Consider the following 21,601-nt stretch of genomic DNA (forward strand, 5'->3'; position numbering starts at 1 on the left):
GTTCAAGCTTCAAGCGTAGTTAGCAAGCTTCATGCTACAGATGAGTAACAACCTTTCTGACTATCTATTTCCTCATGCGCATAATGGGAAAAAAATAACAGCCACACCACCTGTATCACAGGGTTAAGATGAGGGGATAGTTTTGTAAACTTGTAATTACTATATAAATAGGACCTATTCTGATCCTTCATTTGCCACTATTCCACACTCCTTTGGATCGCTCTCATTATGCACCAGGAACCTCTATATTCTAGAAGATTGCTTTAACTCCAGAACTCACAACTCATCAGTAACCTCTGCCCCTGAGCTCTTCCCTCTCAGTGGAAGATTGACAGCTCCTCCGAGAACCTCAATTTAGGAGGGCATCCAGATCAGCCATCTTTTCATTTCCCACCAAGCTGCATTCATATCTGGACTTCTCCATCATGCCCCTATCCTTCATAGGGGACCTTCCTTCTCTCCATTCCCCCTTTTCAGCTTCCTTTTGTGTTTGTCTTCTCACATTAGAATGTAAGTTCCTTGAAAGTGGAGGCTGTATTTTGCCTTTCTTTGTATCCCCATAGCTTAATATAGTGCCTGGCACATAGTAGGAATTTAATAAAGGTTTACTGAGTGACTAATGGATCCATTATCTTATAAACATGTATGCTTGCTACAATAAGTCTAGCTTACATCCCCGCAATATTTTTTTCAAACAGTGTAATCTGTAAAGATTTTTTTCTGTAAATCCTATGTAGAAGAGCCATTACATAAGCTGAATCTTTCCTTTAGTTTTTTTTTAAGTAATTACTGGTAATAGTGTATGTATAGAACAGCACATTCATTATCATTTACTCTGGTTACATATCCAATCTGCCTTCCTTTACAGTTATATATGACCTTAATGAGGTCTATTACATCATTTTCTTAATGGAGATAAGGACCTACAGTCTATACGTTAGGTGTTTCTCCAATGTCCTTTGGGTAAACTTATAAGTTATCCCAATATTTGGGCATTTTACAAATATTATGTCATTTAATCATCATAATAACCCTGAGAAATATGTGTCACAGTTTTCCTCATGTTACAGACAAGGAAATTGAGGTAAAGCAAGGTTAAGTGACTTGCCCAGGTATATAAGGTAGGATTTGATTTTAAGTCTTCCTAACTTTCCTGCACTCTATCTGTTGCACTGCCTAGCTTCCTCTAACAAGTGTACCTATTAAGCTTATCTGTATACACTGACAAATTAATAAACTTTTTCTAAATACATGTCACAATATGACAATTATGTATTTTTAATCTGCTTTATTTCTAATGTGTAGATAAATCCATCTCATCTGTTTTCCCCCTATGAATTACATTGAGGAGGACGCACAGATTTCTAGGATTTAATGCAATTAGTAATAAAACCTGCAATTTGAAAGGCATTCTGGCATTACTCACTGGGGATACAAAGTGGATAACTAGCCAGCATGAACTAACACCACATTTTATCTGTGTGACCCTGGGAAAGTCACTCAGCTACTCATGGCAAGTTATAGAGAAGGTACTTACTTGCAGTAATAAAGTTTCCTTATCAGTAAGTTTCACGTACCAGTGAAATTACATGTCTGGTCTCTGTTCCTAATATGCAAATTGAAGCTCTTGGAGAGACTCACCATCAATGGAATCCTATTTGGTCTCTATGCAGGAAACTGTCCATGACCCTGCTAACCTTTCTTAATGACAATTACCTTTTTAATGTTTTTTTTAATATATGCATATATATATATATATATATATGCATGCATGCATGCTTGTGTGTGTGTGTGTGTGTGTGTGTGTGTGTATTTCAGTAGGGAGTTGTAAAAATATCTCTGTAGTAGCCACAATCTAAAAATCTTCCACAATTTTGTCACACAAACTATTAAAATAGTCTGCCATTTGGTCTTCCTGTCATGTCTCTCCTCACTCATTCCACCCTCCACTGAGCTGTCAAAGTGATCTTCTAAACGTGCAGGTCTGACCATGTCAACCACCTTATTCAACAAATTCCAGTGGCTCCCTATCACCTCTAGGATCAAACACAAATACAAATAAAATACAAAATTTTTGGTATTTAAAGCCCTTCATAAACCTATCCCCCCAACACACACACACACACACACACACACACACACATGCACATACATAGACACATTCTATAATCTGATAGCACTGTCCTTCTTGATAATGCCTTAAACACAATACTCCATATATTAACTCCAGGTATTTTTACTGACTCTCTCCCATAACTAGAAGGCTCTCATTCATATCCTTCTTTGGGGTTCCCTGTATTCTGTCAAGTCCCAGCTAAAATCTCACCTCCTATACAAAGCCTTTCCTGATCCTCAATGCTTGTGCCTTCATTCCAATTTTCCTCCATATAACTTGGGTAGGTAGGTGATGAAATGGATAGAGCACCAAGCCTGGAGTCAGAAAGAATCGTCTTCCTGAGTTCAAATCTGTCATCAGACATTTACTAGCTGTATGACCCCAGACAAGTCACTTAAGTCTGTTTTCCTCAGTTTTCTCATCTGTAAAATGAGCTGCAGAAGGAAATGGCAAGCCATTCAAGTATCTTTTACAAGAAAACCCCAAAAAGGGTCACAAAGAGTTGGACACAACTGAAATAACTGAACAACAATAGCAAAAAACTCGTTCACATGTTGTCTTTTCCATGAAAATGTGAGTGCTTTGAGAGCCAACTTTGTTTCTTTTTTTAACCTTTCTTTGTATCCTCACTGAGTCGTGTAATGCTGAGCACAAGGGTGAGGAACCTGCAGCCTGGAGGCCATGCATGGCCTTTTATTAAGGGGATTTGTTCTGTGAAGTTTGGATTCAGTCAAAGGGCTGCATTTAAGGGCCTAGAGGGCCACATGTTGCCTTGAGGCCACAGGTTCCCCACTCCTAGCTTAGCACAAAGTAGACTTTTAAAATGCTTATTGAATGATTGACTAGCACATGTAGAAGCATATTATGTAGCACTTTTAAGGGTGAATTTTTTTGTATAATTAATTATTTTTTCAAAACTAATTACAAAAGAAAATGGGACTTTGTAATTTTATACTTCTCAATCACATAACATGACATGGCCAACTATAAAAAATAATCTGCAAAAGACTACAAATTGCTTTTTCATATTTTCATCAAAGATATCCCAAACTCTCTCAGCCTAAACACTTGACACTTACTAGCTGTATGACCCTGGGCAAGTCACTTAATCCCAATTGCCTCACCAAAAAAAAAAGATACAGTTAAAGTGGCAGCTAAGTGGCACAGTGGATAGAGCACTGGTCCTGGAGTCAAGAGGACCTGAGTTCAAATCCAGCCTCAGACACATGATACTAGCTGCGTGACACTGGGCAAGTCACTTAACCCTGATTGCCTTGCAAAAAAAAAAAAAGATACCCCAAACTCAATCACAACCTGTTTACACAAAGACTGTATAGATAAGATTGGAAAGGTTAGTAGATGCCATCTCTAATTTCCACTGTTGTTTCTTGGCCATATTTTTTGTCCTTGTTGGAATGCTTTATGTGATGTTTAGCATTCTTTTAGAATCATTTCCCAGTTTGGATATCCTGAACAATGATCCCTAAGGACTTGTAAAGTTGTGTCACTTCAAGCAATGATTTTTAGGTTCTTTTTGTCTTATTTCCATTTCACTTCCTTGCTTTACATTTGTGATACATTATAATGAAAATATTAATGAATAGTCTTCAATTTCTTTAATACTTTATCAGTTTGTTAATTATGGAGAAAATGGAGCTCATTAAGAGCGTGAAATTAATGTTTTTGGACATTGTAAAACTTTGGAGATTTTGAGCAACTTCACTCTCCATTTCTATTACTCCAACATCATGAGACAGATTACAGAGATCCAAGGAAGATTTTTAAATATCTGTTTCCTAGATAGATATGGCCAAAAATTATATCACTTTATGGATCACCTTAGGCTGATCCTTGGATGGCTAACTCAGTTTGTTTCTGGGATTGTATTTGAAGCTTATTCAACTTGGAAGTTTCTTCCAGGGCTTGCATTTCATTGACAAATCTTGCAAGAACCTAAGGTCATCTCTCTCACATTCTGAGTTGTCAGAGCAGGACTGCTGAATTGTTGAAGTGTAAGAGGATACATTAAGAAAAAAGAGAGCTTTGGCATAAAAGAAAGAACTTGGTCTTCAAATTAGTCAAAAATTATTTTAATTTAATGCAACTTAGTACATCACCGTTTCCTTTTAAGTCATAAAGCTTTTTGTTCTAGTTAGCAGTTCTCATTCTTATCCAAAAAGTTCCATGCTTATTGCACCCTTATGAGTCTATTGGATTGGAAATCCACAACAAAAAGAAAATAAATCAAATTATCCACACTAGACTTTTAAAAAGAGTATATATACATATGCACACATGTATATCTGTATGACATGCAGATATGTACACATATGTAGTCCAAATTATGATTTTCAATTGTAAAGGCATCCTGATGATTGAATCTATTGATATGAGACTTTTGGGAACAAGCTGCAAAAAGATAATGGAATGGATCCAGAAGTGGGAAGAAAGTGAGTAGGTTGTATTACATTTGATATATTATAATACCAAACTATTCAAATAGCCAAATTATATTTCTTAAACACATAATTTGGCTTTATCAAACCAATTTGTCCATTGAACAATGGGTGATGGAAATGGTAAGAAGGAGAAAAAATTTAAAAGACAGTTCAGGTTCAAGAAATGTAAGCACAAATACTGTGTAATGTTTGTAAGCCACATGACTATGCATCGCAAATATTTTGTTAAGAAGAAAGCTGGAAGATACTAGATATAGAAGTCTTGGAACATTACAAAAATAAAACTGATTAGGCAATCAGAAAAGAAACACTTGATAAATGACCTAAGCGTCATTTTGGAATCAGCTGCCTTTTAGAAGAAAGGGTAAAGATGAAAAACGTCCAAAATGACCTTTTAAAACAAACTTTCAAACTCTGAAAAGTTGGGAATGAATATATGAAACCAACCATGGACTATCATCATTTCTAAATAAAGTCTAAATGATGCTAAATATTTAACAAAACAAGGAAATCAAAAGACATCATAAATCATGTCAGACATCAAATGTATAATATATGTGCCAAAGAAACAAAGCTGCCAAGGTAGATGAAAAGTTGTAAGAAAATTCACTTACGTAACAGCCAAAATAATAATAAGGATAAGATAGAAAGCACAAGAAATTTCTAATCTTTGTGGATAAAACTGGAAATCCAGTAAATAGATATGGAATGAAATGATCTGCTAACATTTCTACAGTAATCTATTCTCATAATCAGTAAAAATGGAACCTTAACATTTGAAACCTACCGCTTGAATACCTGATATATTATGTGAGGTGAGTAAATTGGTACTTAAGAAGATCAGACTGAAAAGGGTCTACGACTGACTAAATACAGAAGGGAAAAAATTAATTCTGAAGATAATGTAATTGGTGTACTGAATAGATGGCTGGCATTGGAATTAGGGGTAAACAAAACAAAACAAAACAAAAACCTGGGCTCAAGATCTGCCTCTTACAAACACCAGTTATACTACCAAGGACAAATTATTTAAACTCCTAGTAGCCCTAGTAAATTTTTAAGGTCAAAAATGACAAATTGCTTTTTGATATTAGTATAAAGCATTTTTATATATGTATTTCCTTACACAGTAGAAAATACGAATCTACATACAGGTACACATGAATTAACTTATCTGTATCTATGTTTCTATCTATATAATATATATATATATATATATATATATATTATATATATATATATAATATATATATATATATATATATGTACATCCCCAAGATATTTCATGAAACCCCAATTGTATGTTTGAAGGAACTTAAGAATTCATTTAATTCCATCCACAACCAAAAAAACCCCTCTTCTACAGTATTCTTGATAAATGGCCATTCAGCCTTTACTTAAAGACTTCCAGTATTAAGATACTTGCAGCTCATTCTACTTGAGGCACTTCTAATTTGCAGAAGTCTGTCTTAAATCAAGGTGAAATATGTCCCAAAGAAGGGAAGACCATCTTACTTCCCCCCCAATTGAAAAAAAAATCCACTAGTAGTCATTTTACCCAACAATAATAACAGAAAAAATTGAGCAAAAAGTTCATAAACTGAGAATTAAATAGCAAAGTAGGTATTTAGGACATATTTTACTAGACTAGCTAATGCACCAATTTTACCACAAAAATGAGGATAACAGACAGAATATCCTAAGTGTTATATTGGGATTCCTAAAACAGCGAACAAAATAGGGGAAGATTTGCAGTATGTTGAATCCATCTTCTAAGGAATATGCATGGATAGACATAAACCAAAAAATCTCGTGATATGGGAAGATAATGGACAATCAAATCCCTGAGATTACAAATCCATTTCAGTATATGAATTTGGACAAAACTATACAAGCCTGAGAAGGCATGGAGCAGTTGGGTCCTGCAAATGTGAATGGATAATCTTCCTGCCTGTATAAATTTATCTTAATAGCAGTATGTTTAAAATTGTGAAAAACACCTGGAATTTATTTAATCCTCTAGTAATAACATATTCAAATAAACATAAATGCAATATTTTTTATTAAATTTTGAAGCAAAACACAAAAATCAAAATGGTAAAATAACAAAATACTAGCATTCTTCATGCTTTCTAGGATTTTCTTTTAAGCTGCATATCAATATATCACTCCTAGATTGTGTGAGCATGTATGTCCTTTTGCAAGTTAATGAAATCTAGAGTAGATGGAGTTAGAATGAGAAAAAGCCAAACATGAATTCCTACTGACATCAAAGACTGTGGTGAATGCTTTCAGATTTGAATGAGTGTCTCTAACCCTTCTGTTTGAAAATATGCCGAAAAAAATATTTTTTTCTATCCATTATCTTAATTTATTGAATGAGTGCTGAAATTATTTTCTTGGTTAGAAAAGGACAGATTTCTAAAGCTTTTTTTTTTTTTTAATGGTTTGCTTTGGGCTAATGCAACGCAATGTAAGAACCCTTTACCCATACATACTTAGAGCAAAATGTTATTGAGAGATTTTTTTGTACTAATGCTTGTTTGTTGTATATTTTATTTTCCAAATTATAATTCAACTACATAATTTTCAACATTTAAAGAAAGAGATTTGAAATTAACAGACTTTGCTGGGGGGAAACACAAACAAACAAACAATGAATAGAAAGAAGTACCTATAGTGTAATTTATTTGCTGCTGGACATGAATCATCATTTATTTTTTCCTGTCCCTACTCAAACTTTCTTAAGCCATCTTTAAATTCAGATCTAGTAATCTCCAGGGAAGTAAAAAACAATCATAAGGGAGAAAAATAGAATGGACCCTAGACTTTCAGGTTGATAGAACTTTTATTAACAGAAAGATGGCACATGGTCTCCTGCTGGGGTAGCTTCTCAGAAAACTCCCTGACCTGCAGACATACAAAGACATTTTCCACCCTGTGAGAAAGGGCAGAGTCAAATTAATATCATATCTTATATTTTTCCAACACTGCTTATAACAGCTATTTAAGAGTTTTTCTTACTTTTCAGTCCATACTTCAAATGTGGTTGAGTGAAAAGAATACTCAAGCATTTTATAAGAGGCTGGGAGGAGCAGTTGTAGTGCCCTGAAGATGAAGGGTCAGTGTTGCTGAATCCAGGAGGGAAAACTCAGGGATGAAGTGGAATAAGGCTACATGGGCCAAACAGAACAACAAAAAACAGTGCTTACTTAAAAAATAGCAACATATCCTCTAAGCAGAATTAGAAAGGTTTTCAGGACTAATTGTGGGTCATACAATCAGAGTCCCAGTGGAGGCAGCCACAGTGACAGAATTAATTAAATCATTTTGCCCTCCATTTTCTCAAATGTAGCCATCTGGAAGTTAATATGTCTCCTAAACTTCATTGATCTTGATCTTGATCTTAATCTTCTATGTAGCCTCCTAAAACTATGATTCAGATCATTGCAATGTAATTAAAAAGTAAACTCTTTGAAGGACAAAAATTTTTTTTGGGGGGGTTATTTTTTGTTGTTTGAATTTTTTGTCTTCAAATAGCCAGGGCCTTGGCACAATGTATGCACTTATTTTTGCTGAATGAATGAATAAATGACAATTATTACAACAGCAAACTGTGCTTCATTTTCCCCACATCCCTAAAAATTAAATAATGCTTACATAAAGTTAACTAACTCTGTTAGGTACTGATTTAAGTCAGCAAGGATTCAGGATTCTGATGTCTTCTCCTGAAATAATCTTAAGAGAAGTTCAGGCAGGTCTCCAAGAAATGAGTACTCTAGGAGTTGTTAAGAACATAGCTTCATCTGCGACAGGAACTGTTTACTTGTATTTGACCCTCTTGCCTTATGTGATGCTGATCCATCATTTATCTCCTGACCCTTGCTTATGAGCGTCTTTCCAAGTTGGGCTCTCAGTCTCTTCTTTTCAATCTGTAATCTTTCTTGGAGATAGAATTTTCTCCTAAGGATTCAATTATCTTTCTAGGCAGATGTCTCTGAATTTATATATCAAAAATGAATCTCTCTCCTAAAATCTAGTTCCTCCTTTGGAAACAAGTCCACTTGAATGTTTCATTACGTTCTGAAACCAAGTAGGTCTAAACCTGCCTCTCCTCCAACCTTCTCTATTTTTGTACAAGACACTATTCATTCATCTTGGTTCAAGACTATAGTAGCAATGGCACAATTTTTGTGCCATGTCCAGAAGGAAGCCTTTCCTAATCTCCTTAGTTGGAACTGTTCTCTCTCTCTCTCCTAAAATGACCTTATATTTAGTTCTTTGTACATATGTTCTACTCCCCAGAAGGGAGAGAGGAATAAACATTTCTGTAGTGCCTACTAGGTACCAGACACTGAGCTAAGTAATTTTTTTTAAAAAACAAATATTATTTCATTTGAATACTAACTCCCTGGGGGCAGGGACTACTTTGGTTTTTCCTTTATATCCTCAGAACTTAATACAGTGCTTTAAAATATGCTCTCATAATATCTTTTATATATATGCACCCTTCTTTCCACTCACACAGACACTTTAGCTCATCATCCCTCACCTGTATCTCTGACCTATTTTCTCCTACTCCAGCATATTCCTCACTAAGCTACCAGTGAGTTTTCTAAAGCGCAGCACTGACCATATGGCCACTTGCTATTCAGTAGACTCTAGTGGCTCCCTATTACCTCTAGGATCAAATATTAAATCCTCTATTTGGCTTTTGAAGTCCTTGAAAACCTAGCTTCTTCTGTTCGTTCTCCTTTCCAATATTCTTGCACTTCATTTCATATACTCTATTAGCCATCTACACTGACCTAACTGCTGTTCTTAACACAGAAATTTGATACTTTTTTGAAAAAAATATTTATTGTATTTTTAATTTATAGAATAAAACAAGTATTTTCCTAACACAGTATAATAAAAATTATTTCACATGAAACTGCAAATGTATTATGTACAACTTGCTATTCCTTTTAAATACATAATGAAGTTATACAAATTGTTTTTCTTCCCTTCACCACTGCACTAGAGATGCCAACTGTTAGAGACAAATATGTATATATCATAACATTCTATCTCTTAACTCTGCACTTCATTATTGGCTGCCTCTGTGTCTAAAATGTTCTCTCTCCTCACATGAGCCCCTTGGTTTTCTTCTCTCCCTTAGTAACTCAGCTCATGTCCCATCTTTTGTAGGAGGCCTTTCCCTTTCTCTCCATCACTCTCATATTACCTTCCACATACACTGTACATGTCCTTTATTTACATAGTTACTTGTATGTTGTCTACCCCATTTGGAACATAAATTTCTTTAGATTAGCAGGATTTTTTAACTTTTTTTACTTTGTATCTACAGGGCTTATCCCAGTACCTGGCACTTAATAAATGTTTGTCACTGACAGCTCATTTAATATTTGTTGAAGTGAATGAAATTATTAATCAAAGCATTAGAAGGGAATTTTAGATTAAGATACTGAAAGACTTTGAGTCACTGTAGATTTTTAAATTCCTGGAATTCACTTATTACACAATTTATGTATCTTCATAATATTTCTTTTCTTTTGATAAAAGATTAATCCAACATATTGCAGTCAGAATGCCTATAAACTAATAAGGGTTTTGTCAGTGTTGGCAACTGGTGAGATTTTCTGAAAATTTTGGTGGAGGCTTGTGCCAGAAGGAACACAAAGTAACTAATAATATAGAAAGAGTGGAGAAAAGACTTACTACTCATGTGACTGAAACTTGGGTTATAAAAATTTCATATATGTAGGGCTTTGTGCTTGAGTGTATATTTAATTTTTATGTCTGTATAAACATCGTTTATTTCTATCTGTTTGCTCTATTTTTCCAAATTAGGTTCTAAGTTCTTAGAGTCTCTTGACAGTATCTTCTCTATGTTACATGTAGTTGTAATTCAATTTTACTACTTCATAAATTACTTAGAATTGAAGGAGATAGAGGATACCAGTACTACAAGGGAGAGATATGACTTCTGAAAACTCAGAGTCATGGGAGCACCTAGGTGGTGCAATGGACAGAGCACTGGCCCTGGAGTCAGGAGGACCTGAGTTCAAACCCAGCCTCAGACACATAGCACATACTAGCTGTGTGACTCTGGATAAGTCACTTAACCCCAATTGCTTCAAAAAAACCCCAAAAAACAAAACTCTGAATTATTTTAGAAGTAACTGGGTGGCACAATGTGCTGAACTTTGAGCCAGGAAGGCCTGAGGCAAATCTGGCCTCAGATATTTATACACAATATGACCCTGGAAAAGTCACTTAATCTTTTTGCCTCAGTTTCCTCATCTGTAAAATGGGGATAATAGTAGCACCTACTTCCTAGGGTTGTTGTGAGGATCAAATGATATAATGATTATGAAGTGCATAGCAGAGTCTGGCACATAGCAGATACTACATAAATGTTACCTATTATTTTTGTTTTAGTATAATCAAAGTTGAAATGGAAAAAAAAATATTAAGTATTTTTAGACCCCATATTTGAAAGTTGTTATGAGTATCAGTACTTTTATCAGTCATCATGTATCAGAAAGCCTGATCAGTCTTCTAATGTAATTTGCTAAAATCAAATTATTTTTTAAAAAGTCTTTCAAATTACTTCCTTACATATGACACTTTGAATCCACTGAAGCATGTTCATAGTGTTTTGCTGGCTCATGTGAGCTACATGAAAGATTTGTGAAACAAAATATAATGGTAATACAAGAAAATGAGATAATTTTACCTCTAATTGCTAGGCAGCAGGTTTTGTTTCCAAGAGAATTATCATTGAATTTTTGCAAAACATCACTGAGAATAGAGTTTGCCATTGAATCAGTAAATGAACTAAACCACTGCTATATTATGTCATGTTAAGGCCATTTCCTATGACTGTTCATTCCCTTGAAGCTTCTGAAGTCATAATCCACATTCAAATAAAAATTTTCCTCCTGGGTGACATGATAACATTCACTGCTATAATAAATCCCAAGCATCATTGGAATAAATGGTTATGCTCTCAATCACTCAATCTGGAAACATTGACAATTTTTTATTCCTCCTTTCACTTGACCCTCATATCCAATCCAAATCCTCCTGATTCTGCTTGAAAAAATCTACAGTAAAAACTCTATTGTTTTTGATTTTCACTGCAACCACTCTAGTTACTAGCCTTATCATCTGTTATATAGATTAATGTCTTCCTGACCACTAATTCATTGAACTATTATTTACTAAGTTGCCTATTATGTTCCAGGCATCATTCTAGGCACCAAAGGTAAAAGCAAAAACAACTATATAAAATAGTTCTTTCCCTCAAGGAGCTTGCATTTAACCCCTCTTTCCTACCCCTTCTACCTCCAATATATCATGTATATGGGTATAAGATTAATCTTCAGGCAGAATTCTGGTAACTTGATTCCTTGGCCCAAAATTTTTTAATGGTACACCATTCTCTAAAATCCAAATTCCTTAGTCTTGTAATCAAGGCTCTCCATGATCTAACTTCAACCAAATTTCTAGAGTTTAAAAAAATTATGCTTATATGTCTATGTATGCACACATATAAGCATATATAGATATGTATGTATGTGTATATATGTATGTGTGTATGTGTATATGTGTGTTGCATATATGTGTATAAACATGTATGGATGCATGTATGTATATGTGTGTGTATATATATATGTGTGTGTGTATATATATATGTGTGTGTGTGTATATATATATATGTGTGTATATATATATATGTGTGTGTGTATATATATATGTGTGTATATATATATGTGTGTGTGTATATATATATATGTGTGTGTATATATATATATGTGTGTATATATATATATGTGTGTATATATATATATGTGTGTATATATATATATGTGTGTATATATATATATATATATATATATATATATATATGTATACATGAATTTGTAAGCCAGTGGAAGATTTCTTTTCTCCAAATATTTCACTTTCTTGCCTCCACAAACCTTGGTCATGTTATACCATTCCCTTGGTATCTCTCTTCTCATCTCTATATATTAAGATCCCAGCAATCCTTGAAGGTCAATTCAAATATTATTTTATCCATTAAGTCTTCCTGGATCAATATCACATGGATGTGTCCTCTCTAACATCCCTTGTACTCACTCCTCTTCAAGGACATTCATATAACAAGTATCATTAAGTACTTACTTCCTAACAGGCACTGTGCTAACCGCAGAGAACATAGACACAAAAACAAGAGTCCCCTCCTGCAAGTAACTCATAAAACATTGGGAATAAGCAAGACTAACACAAAATACAAAATATATACACAGCATAATTACTATTTTAGGGAGTTTGCAGAGAGGAGCTCACAATTAAAGGTGTTAAGATAACCTTCTTGAAGAGATTAAACATGTTGAATTTTGAAGGAAGTCTGAGATTCTAAGAGGTAGAGGTGAGGTGGGAATGACATCCAGGCATGGGGAACAGGCTATGCAAAAGTACTGAGACAGGAAATGAAATATTAAATATATGGAATAGAAAGTTGCACTGACACACTGATTTTATGAAGGACAGCAATGTTCAATAAGTTGCTAGTTTATGAATGGTTTTAAAAGCCAAACAAGGAGCTTTTGCATTTTGTCAAAGAGACAAGAGAAAGCTAGAAAGCCTTGAGTAGAGGAGTGAAATGGCCAGACCTTTGCCTCAGTAATATCAATTTGATAGTTGTGTAGATGGGGGACTAGAAGGGAAAAATACTGGAAGCAAGGGAAAGCAATAAATTATCTATTAAGGTATAATGATTTTAATTGGGGATACACATGCATTTATAAAATATATTTCATCCTCTATACTAGACTATGAGATATTTGAGGAAAAAAATCATGTTTTATTCATCTTTTTAATTCCCTTTTCCTCCCTCCAATGCCCAGGACACAGCACTTACCTAATGAATATTTATTATATTAAGTAAATAGCTATCATAGGAGTGAGTTCAATCTATAATTTTCCTATTCAGGTGCCCTGAAAATATCCCCTACAAACTATAAATGGAGTTTAGATTATCTTTTATTGGGCATTCCATTGGAAAAATATTAAACAGTTTGATGAACTTTCAGAGGTAGAGCCAAGATGGTGGAAAAGATGAAGCACTCTAGCCAAGTTCTCCCAAGATTCCCCTCCAAACAACTTTAAAATAACACCTTGGTTGAATTCTGGAGCAGCAGGCTCCAGATGGATTTGGTAAATCCATTACCTAACTCCAGAGTAGAGAGGAGTGCTTTTGGTCACAAAGAAGCAGGGGCCCTAAGGAACAGCAGTTAGCACTTGTAGCTGCAAGCTTATCAGGGGCTCTTTTCAGGGGCTCTTCCTGGGAAAGGACCAGAGCACAGACCAGGAGGGTAATGACCACACCTTTTCATGAATAAAGTCTCCTTGGAAACACCAAAAACTTTCAAACCTCCAGAACTAGCTCTGAAAACAACAACTTGAAAAAGCCTAAAATTTGGGACAGACTTCCCCACAACTGTGCACCCCTGCTCTTCCTGGCCCTATGTTGGAAACAAAGCCCAACTTTAACATAATGTCCAAGGTCAAGAAATAAGTGGGGAAAATAAGCAAGAAACAACAACAACAGCAACAACAGAACCTGATCATAGAAAGCTACTATAGTGACCAGGAAGATCAAGACATAAACTCTGAAGACAACAATGTCAAAACAGCTAAAAGCAAAGCCTCAAAGAAAAAAAAGGGAATTGGGCAAAAGACCAAAAAGAATTCCTGAAAGAGCTAAAAATGATTTTAAAAAATCAAATAAGAATGATATAGGAAAATTTAAAAATAAAAAGCGAGGAAAAGCAATTATGATCTCAGATAAAGCAAAAAGCAAAAGTATATTATTAATTAGTCAAAAGAGATAAACAGGGACACTATATCTTGACAAAAGTTACCGTAGACAATGAAGTAATGTCAGTGCTAAAATATATATGCACAAAATGGCATAGCATCCAAATTCTTAAAGGAAAAAATAAATGTATTACGGGAGGAAACAATAAAATTATTCTAGTGGAGGACCTCACCTTTCCCTTCTCAGAGCTAGATAAATCTAACCATAAAATAAGAAAGAAGGTAAGGAGATGAATAGAATTTTAAAAACATTAGATAAGACAGATTTCTGCAGAAAACTGAATGGGAATAGAAAGGGAGATTCCTTTTTTTCTCAGCTGTGCATTACACCTTCCCAAAAATTGACCAAGTGTTATGGCATAAAAATTCACAAATGCAATACTGGGAAGTCTAAATGCCAAGACAAACCCAGAAACTATGAACAAAATTACAAAATACTTTGCACAAAAACATCATAACAACTGGAGAAATATTAATCGACCATAGTTAAGTTCATCCAATAGAATAAAAATGACAATTCTATCTAAATGTGTTTACTTATTCAGTGTCATGCCAATCAAACTACCAAAGAACTGCTTTGTAGATCTAGAGAAGATAATAAAGTTCATCTGGAAGACAAAAGGTCAATAATATCAAGGGAATCAATAGAAAAAAAGGTAATGGAAGGCAGCTTAGTGGTACCAGATTTCAAGCTGTAGTACAAAGCAGTAATCATCAAAACCATCTGGTACTGGCTAATAAATAGAGTTATCAATGGAATAGACTAGGTAAACAGTGCACTGTAGTAAATTACAATAGTAATCTATTGTTTGATAAATCCAAAGATCCAAGCTTTTGTGGAAAAAATTCAATATTTGACATCCTGGGAAAATTAGAGAACAGTTTGGCAGAAACTAGGCATAGACCAACACCTCACACCATATACCAAGATAAGATCAAAATCAGCACATGATTTAGGCATTAAAAAAAATATCCTAAGCATATTAAGGGAGTGTAGAAAATTTTATATGTCAGAACTATTGATAAGGGAACAATTTATGACCAAATAGGGGATTAAAAGGATCAAGGGAGGTAAAATGAATTATTTTGATTACCTCAAATTTTGCAAAAAAATTTACACAAACAAAACCAATGAAGTCAAAATTAGAAGGAAAGAAAGAAGCAGAGGAAATTTTTTTTACAGCAAGTTTATCTGATAAAGGCCCCATTTCTCAAATATACAGACAACTGAAGTAAATTTATAAAAATAAAAGCCATTCTCCCAAATGATAAGTGGTCAAAAATATGAACAGGAAGTTTTCAGACAAAGAAATCAAAGCTGTCTACAGTTATGTAAAAAACCCTCTAAGTCATTATTTATTTTTAAGCAATTGGGGTTAAGTGACTTGCCCAGGGTCACACAGCTAGTGAGTGTCAAGTGTTTGATCTGAGGCCAGATTTGAACTCAGGTCCTACTGACTCCAGGGCTGGGACTCTATCCACTGTGCCACCTAACTGCCCCCCCCAAATCACTATTGATTACAGAAATGAAAATTAAGATAACTCTGAGGTACCATCCTATGCCTTTCATATTGGCTAACACAATAGAAAAGGACAACGATAAATGCTGGAGGTGATAGAAAAAAATAGAAGAATTAATGCATTGTTGGTAGAGTTGTAAACTAGTCTAACCATTCCAGGAGCTATTTGGAATTGTACCCAAAGGGCTATTAAATTGTGCATACCATTTGACCCAGCAATACCACAACTAGGTCTATATCCAAAGACATTAAAGAAAAGGGGAAAAATATCTATTTGTACAAAAATATTTTTAGTAACTCTTTCTGTGGTTGTATAAGTTGTGATATATGATTTTGATGGAATACTATTGCATTAGAAAAAAATGATAAGCAGACTGGTGTCAGAAAAACCCAGGAAAACATATGAACTCATGAAAAATAAAGGAATCAGAAATAAGAGAACATTGTATACAATGACAGTAATATTATAAGGATGATCAACTGTGGAAGACATAGTGACTCTGATCAAGAAAATGATGCAAGACAATTCCAAAGGACCCATGATGAAAAATGGTATCCACTCCAGAGAAAGAACTAAGAACTATAAATGCAGACTAAAGCATACTTTTTTCTCTTTCTTAATTTCTCTTACTTTTTTTTGAAACATGGCATATGATTGGCATTATTTCACATGTATAATTGATATCATACTGATTGCCCTCTTAATGGAAGGGAGATGGGCAAGGGGGAGGAAAAGAATTTGGAATTCAATTTTTAAAAATTGAATTTTAAAAACAAATATTTTTAAAAGGATGGAAATTTATAAGCTAAAATTCCTCATTGACACAAACACTGCAAAGATGCCAATGGAAGAAATAACAATTTTAACTATGAATTGAGTAAAATGATTTGTTTCAAGTTGTTTCTAGTCCTCTACCCACCATGCAAAATAGTCTAACACAAGGCAAAACACAAATGCTAATTTATTTTCCCTTTGATAAGTAAAGTGTAATAAGAATTTAGAAAAAGACCCACATTTTTGTACACTGAAATCACAGATGTTCCGGCTTCTTTTTGTTCATACTCATACTGCTTCAGTTATGAAAACCATTATGATTTATATTCTATATCCTACCATATGATTTATGCCCTCATTCATTTTACTACGTTAATTTGCTCCCTCACCCTTACCATCACTGTCTTGACCCAGATTTGATTGTAATCATGAATAATAAGTTTAAATCTCATATGACTTAGGTAAGGTTGGAGCAATAATGCTGTTGGGTTTCTGTTTCATAAAAAAATCCCAACACATTTTGTTATGTTTATTACTTCAATAGTCCAAGGCAGTCTTCATGAATTATGGCCAAAAATTAATAACCTGAGGACCAAACTTATAATAAAGAACCTTTCTAAATAGGACATGCCCTTCAAGAAATCAGTGTCATGTCTATAATTTGCAGACATCAGACTAGGGCTTTTATAATAACTTAAATGTATTAAATCACACAGATTAATAATAATAACAACAACATTAACATTTATGTAGCACATTGAGGTTTACAGAGCACTGTACAAATATTACCTCATTGTATTTTCTTCACACAACAAATTTGTGAATTAAGTACCTTATTATTCCCATTTCATAAATGAAGAAGCTGAGACAGACATAGCTTAAGTTATGGGCCCAGAGTCACACAGCTAGTGTGTGATGCCATATTTAAACTCAGTTCTTTCAGACATTGGGTCCAAAGTTAGTTGCTGTAAGGATCACTAGGAGAATAATCATAAGGTAATCAGATAAATGAAAAAGGCCCTTATATAAATAAATGTAAAATATTTCTGTAAAACTATCAAAGATCAATCAATCAATAAGCATTTATTTAGTCCCTACAGTATGTGTAAAATATAATATGATTTGTTGTGTACATAACTATTAGAAGTATAGTTAGTTATGTGTAATTTACCATACATCACCTGTGGGCATTCTATTGCTAGGAGACAGAGTAGTTCAATGGTTTCAGCAGAGGACTGGGAAACAAATGGTCTAATTTTGGCTTCAGTTCTTACTTTCTGTATCTGCAAAATAATAATAATAATAATAATGATAATAATAATAATAATAATGCCTCTCATTCATCCTCTTCTGATAGGATGTTTTGAGTACTAAAAGTTAATCTTCAAAACAGTTAACAAGCATAAAGGACTTTTAAAAGGCTAAACTGCTGTGTAAGAATTTTTCTTGAAACTGCTGTATCTTGCTTACAACAGACTTCTCTGGTCCATGGATCACTCCTTTTAATATCTGTTTCATTGATTTTCTGATATAAGATCTTAACAACAAATGAAAAGCTTAAGCCCAACAATTAGAGAAAGATTATGGACTAAAGTACCATTACAAAGAAGATACTTCTAATGAGATCTATTTGTAAAATCAGTAAGTAGTGTGCCGTGTTAGACAAGTTAGGCTATTTATGTGGCCAAAGTGCATCTTTTTTCCAGTCTCAAAAAAGGTTTACTTTCATATCATTTATATCTATATTAAACTGTATTTCTTCCTCCTCCTCCTAAGATACAGAACTTGACTCAATGTTAAGTCAACACGAAATTCATACCCCACACTCTCCACTTTGCAATATTGAGAAAATAGGAAAAGCAGGCAAACTGGATTATATTAACAGGCATTTTTCTCAGCTTACACCCATAAATTTTTGTAAATGAATCATTTAGTTGGACATTTTCCTCTTAGCTTTAGGATTAAAATAATGTTCTACTTTGATTTAGGACAGCATTGCCACTTAATGTATTAACTCAATTTACTGGTACTGGTGAAATCTCACAGTATTTTTCTTTTTCCCTCTTAGTACATGCAATGATTCTGACCCTCTTAAGAAGGAAGGTATAGCAATATTATTAGCAGAAGGAGAAAGAAGAAGAGAACATAAGGAAGAGGAGAAGGTAGTGGAGAAAAAGGATGTGGAGAAGGAAAGGAGGAGGAGAAGAAGAGGGTGAGGAGAAAGAGAAGGAAGAGGAAGAGAAGGTGTTTCAAATACTGCCTTAAAGACTGCTAAGGGATGGCAGAGGAAAAGCAATGACTTGCATGAGCTCTCCCCCAAACCCCTCCAAAAACCTGCAAAAAATGGCTCTAAACAAATTCTAGAGCAGCAGAACCCACAAAATACAAAGGGAAACAAATTTTGAGCTCAAGACAACCTGGATGGTTGATTAGAAATATCTGTCGCAGTGGGCTGGGAGAGAAATGCAGTTCATCGTGTGCGAGCAGAAAAACCAGTCCTGAGTGAACCTGGAGCAGGCCTCAGAGAACTGAATGATGTGCAGCTGTGGTGGTTTCCAGACTTCTCAACCCATTAATGCCAAAGACAACTTAGAAGATCAATAGGAAAAGTCTGTGATCTCAGTGAAAGAGAAGCTAGGTCCCAGACCTAGTCTACATGTTGCCCTAGGGTGGTGGCTGCTTCTGGAGCTTTGGGCCCACAAACTGAGGGGAAAGTGAGTGGCTGATCAGAGGGGGATTGCAAGGATCTCTTTGCTGGTACTGAGGCAAGATTCTCTTACTTTGCCTGTGCTTGGATCTGGTTCACAGTTGTGGGTGGCCGTCCTGGGGAAAGGAGTGCTGGTGTGGTGGAGCTTGTAGTGACAGTGGATAGGGAATCCTCCTCATAGTTCCAAGGCAGAAAAGAGTGTTTATCATCACTCCAGATACATAGGCCAGGAAAGAAGTAAAAACCTCGCCTTGATCACACCTTGGAAGTACTGAAAACTTACAGGTCCCAAGAAGTATGTCTGAAAATAGCTGCATAACCCCCCCAAAGCTTGGGACAGTACATTCTCCACAATGGAAGCAGACCCCTACCTTAACAAAGAGTTTATAACTCAAGTAATTGGCTGGTATCTTGAACAAAGTGTAGAAAAAAGTCAGACCATAGAATCTTTCTTTGGTGACAAAGAAGATCAAAACATACACCCAGAAGATGACAACAAAGTCAAAGATCCAACATCCAAAGCCTCCAAGAAAAATGTGAATCACTCTCAGGCCATGGAAGAGCTCAAAAAAGATTTTGAGAAGCAAGAAAGACAAGTAGAGGAAAAACTGGGAAGAGAATTGGAAGTGATGCAAGTAAATCAAGAAAAACTAGTCAACAGCTTGCTAAAGGAGACCCAAAAAAATACTGAAGAAAATAACACCTTAAAAAATAGCCTAACCCAAATGGCAAAAGAGGTCCAAAAAGCCAATGAGGAGAAGAATGCCTTAAAAAGCAAACTGGCCAAATGGAAAAGGAAGTCCAAAAGCTCACTGAAGAAAATACTTCCTTAAAAATTAGAATGGAGCAATTGGAAGATAGTGACTTTATGAGAAATCAAGACATTGTAAAACAAAACCAAAAGAACGAAAAAATAGAAGATAATGTGAAATATCTCATAGGAAAAACAACTGACCGGTAAAATAGATCCAGGAGAGACAACTTAAAAATTGGACTATCTGAAAGTAATCATCAAAAAAAGAGCCTAGACATCATCTTTCAAGAAATTATCAAGGAAAACTGCCTTCTAGAGCCAGAGGGCAAAATAGAAATTGAAAGAATCCACCAAGTACCTCCTTAAAGAGATCCCCAAAGGAAAACTCCTAGGAATATTGGAGCCAAATTCCAGAGCTCCCAGGTCAAGGAGGAAATATTCCAAGCAGCCAGAAAGAAACAATTCAAGTATTGTGGAAACACAATCAGGATAATGCAGGATTTAGCAGCTTCTACATTAAGGGACCTCAGGGTTTGAAATATGATATTCTGGAGGGCAAAGGAGAGAGGATTACAGCCAAGAATCACCTACCCAACAAAACTGAGTATAATCCTTCAGGGGAAAAAATGGACATTCACTGAAATACAGGACTTTCAAGCATTCTTGATGAAAAGACCAGAGCTGAACAGAAAATTCAACTTTAAATACAAGACTCAAGAGGTAAACAGGAAAGAGAAATCATAAGTGACTTATTAAGATTGAATTATCTACATTCCTACATGAAAAGATGATATTTGTAACTCCAGAGATCTTCATTAATATTAAGGAAGTTAGAGGGGAAAAATTATATGCATAGATTGATTGATAGATAGAGGGCACAGGGTGAGTTGAAGATGAATGGATGATATCTGAAGCATAAAATTAAGGAGTGAGTAAGGATTATACTGGGAGAAGGAGAAAGGGAGAGGTATAATGGGGTAAATTATCTGACATAAAACAGACTACAAAAAAAGGCTTTTACAGTAGAGGGGAAGTGGGGGACAGTGAGAGGGAATAGATGAATCTTATTCTCATTGGATTATGGCTGAAGAAGGGAATAACATACACTCTCAACTGGGTATGGAAAGCTATCTTACCCTACAGGAAAATAGGGGGAAAGGAGGATATGATAAAGGAGAGGGCAAATTGGGGGAGGGGGTAATCAGAAGCAAACACTTCTAAGGAGGGATAGTTTTGAAAGAGAGAATAAGATAAATGAGGGCTGGGATAGGATGAAGGGAAATACAATTAGTTTCCCACAGCATGAGTACTATGGAAGTGTTTTGCATGACTACACAAGTATAATCTTTATGGAATTGCTTGCCTTCTCAATGAGGGTG

The 21,601-nt window shown here is 34.9% G+C and overlaps 1 protein-coding gene across 9 annotated transcripts in view; it reads right to left on the reverse strand.

Moving 5' to 3' along the window:
- RALYL (RALY RNA binding protein like) overlaps positions 1-21,601 on the reverse strand; it is a 786,001-nt gene that overhangs the window by 551,801 nt on the left and 212,599 nt on the right. For 7 of the 9 annotated variants that reach the window (XM_078153349.1, XM_078153347.1, XM_078153345.1 and 4 more), the window contains one exon: positions 17,943-18,044. The exons of the other annotated variants lie outside the window; for them this stretch is intronic. In XM_078153349.1, coding sequence (XP_078009475.1) covers positions 17,943-17,952 — 10 coding nt within the window. In that variant the 5' untranslated portion in view covers positions 17,953-18,044. The remainder of the gene's footprint in view (positions 1-17,942; positions 18,045-21,601) is intronic. 9 annotated transcript variants of the gene reach the window in all.

The sequence above is a fragment of the Phascolarctos cinereus genome, unplaced genomic scaffold, assembly GCF_003287225.1.
Source record: "Phascolarctos cinereus isolate Bilbo 61053 unplaced genomic scaffold, phaCin_HiC Scaffold_4;HRSCAF=312, whole genome shotgun sequence".
Taxonomy (NCBI): domain Eukaryota; kingdom Metazoa; phylum Chordata; class Mammalia; order Diprotodontia; family Phascolarctidae; genus Phascolarctos; species Phascolarctos cinereus.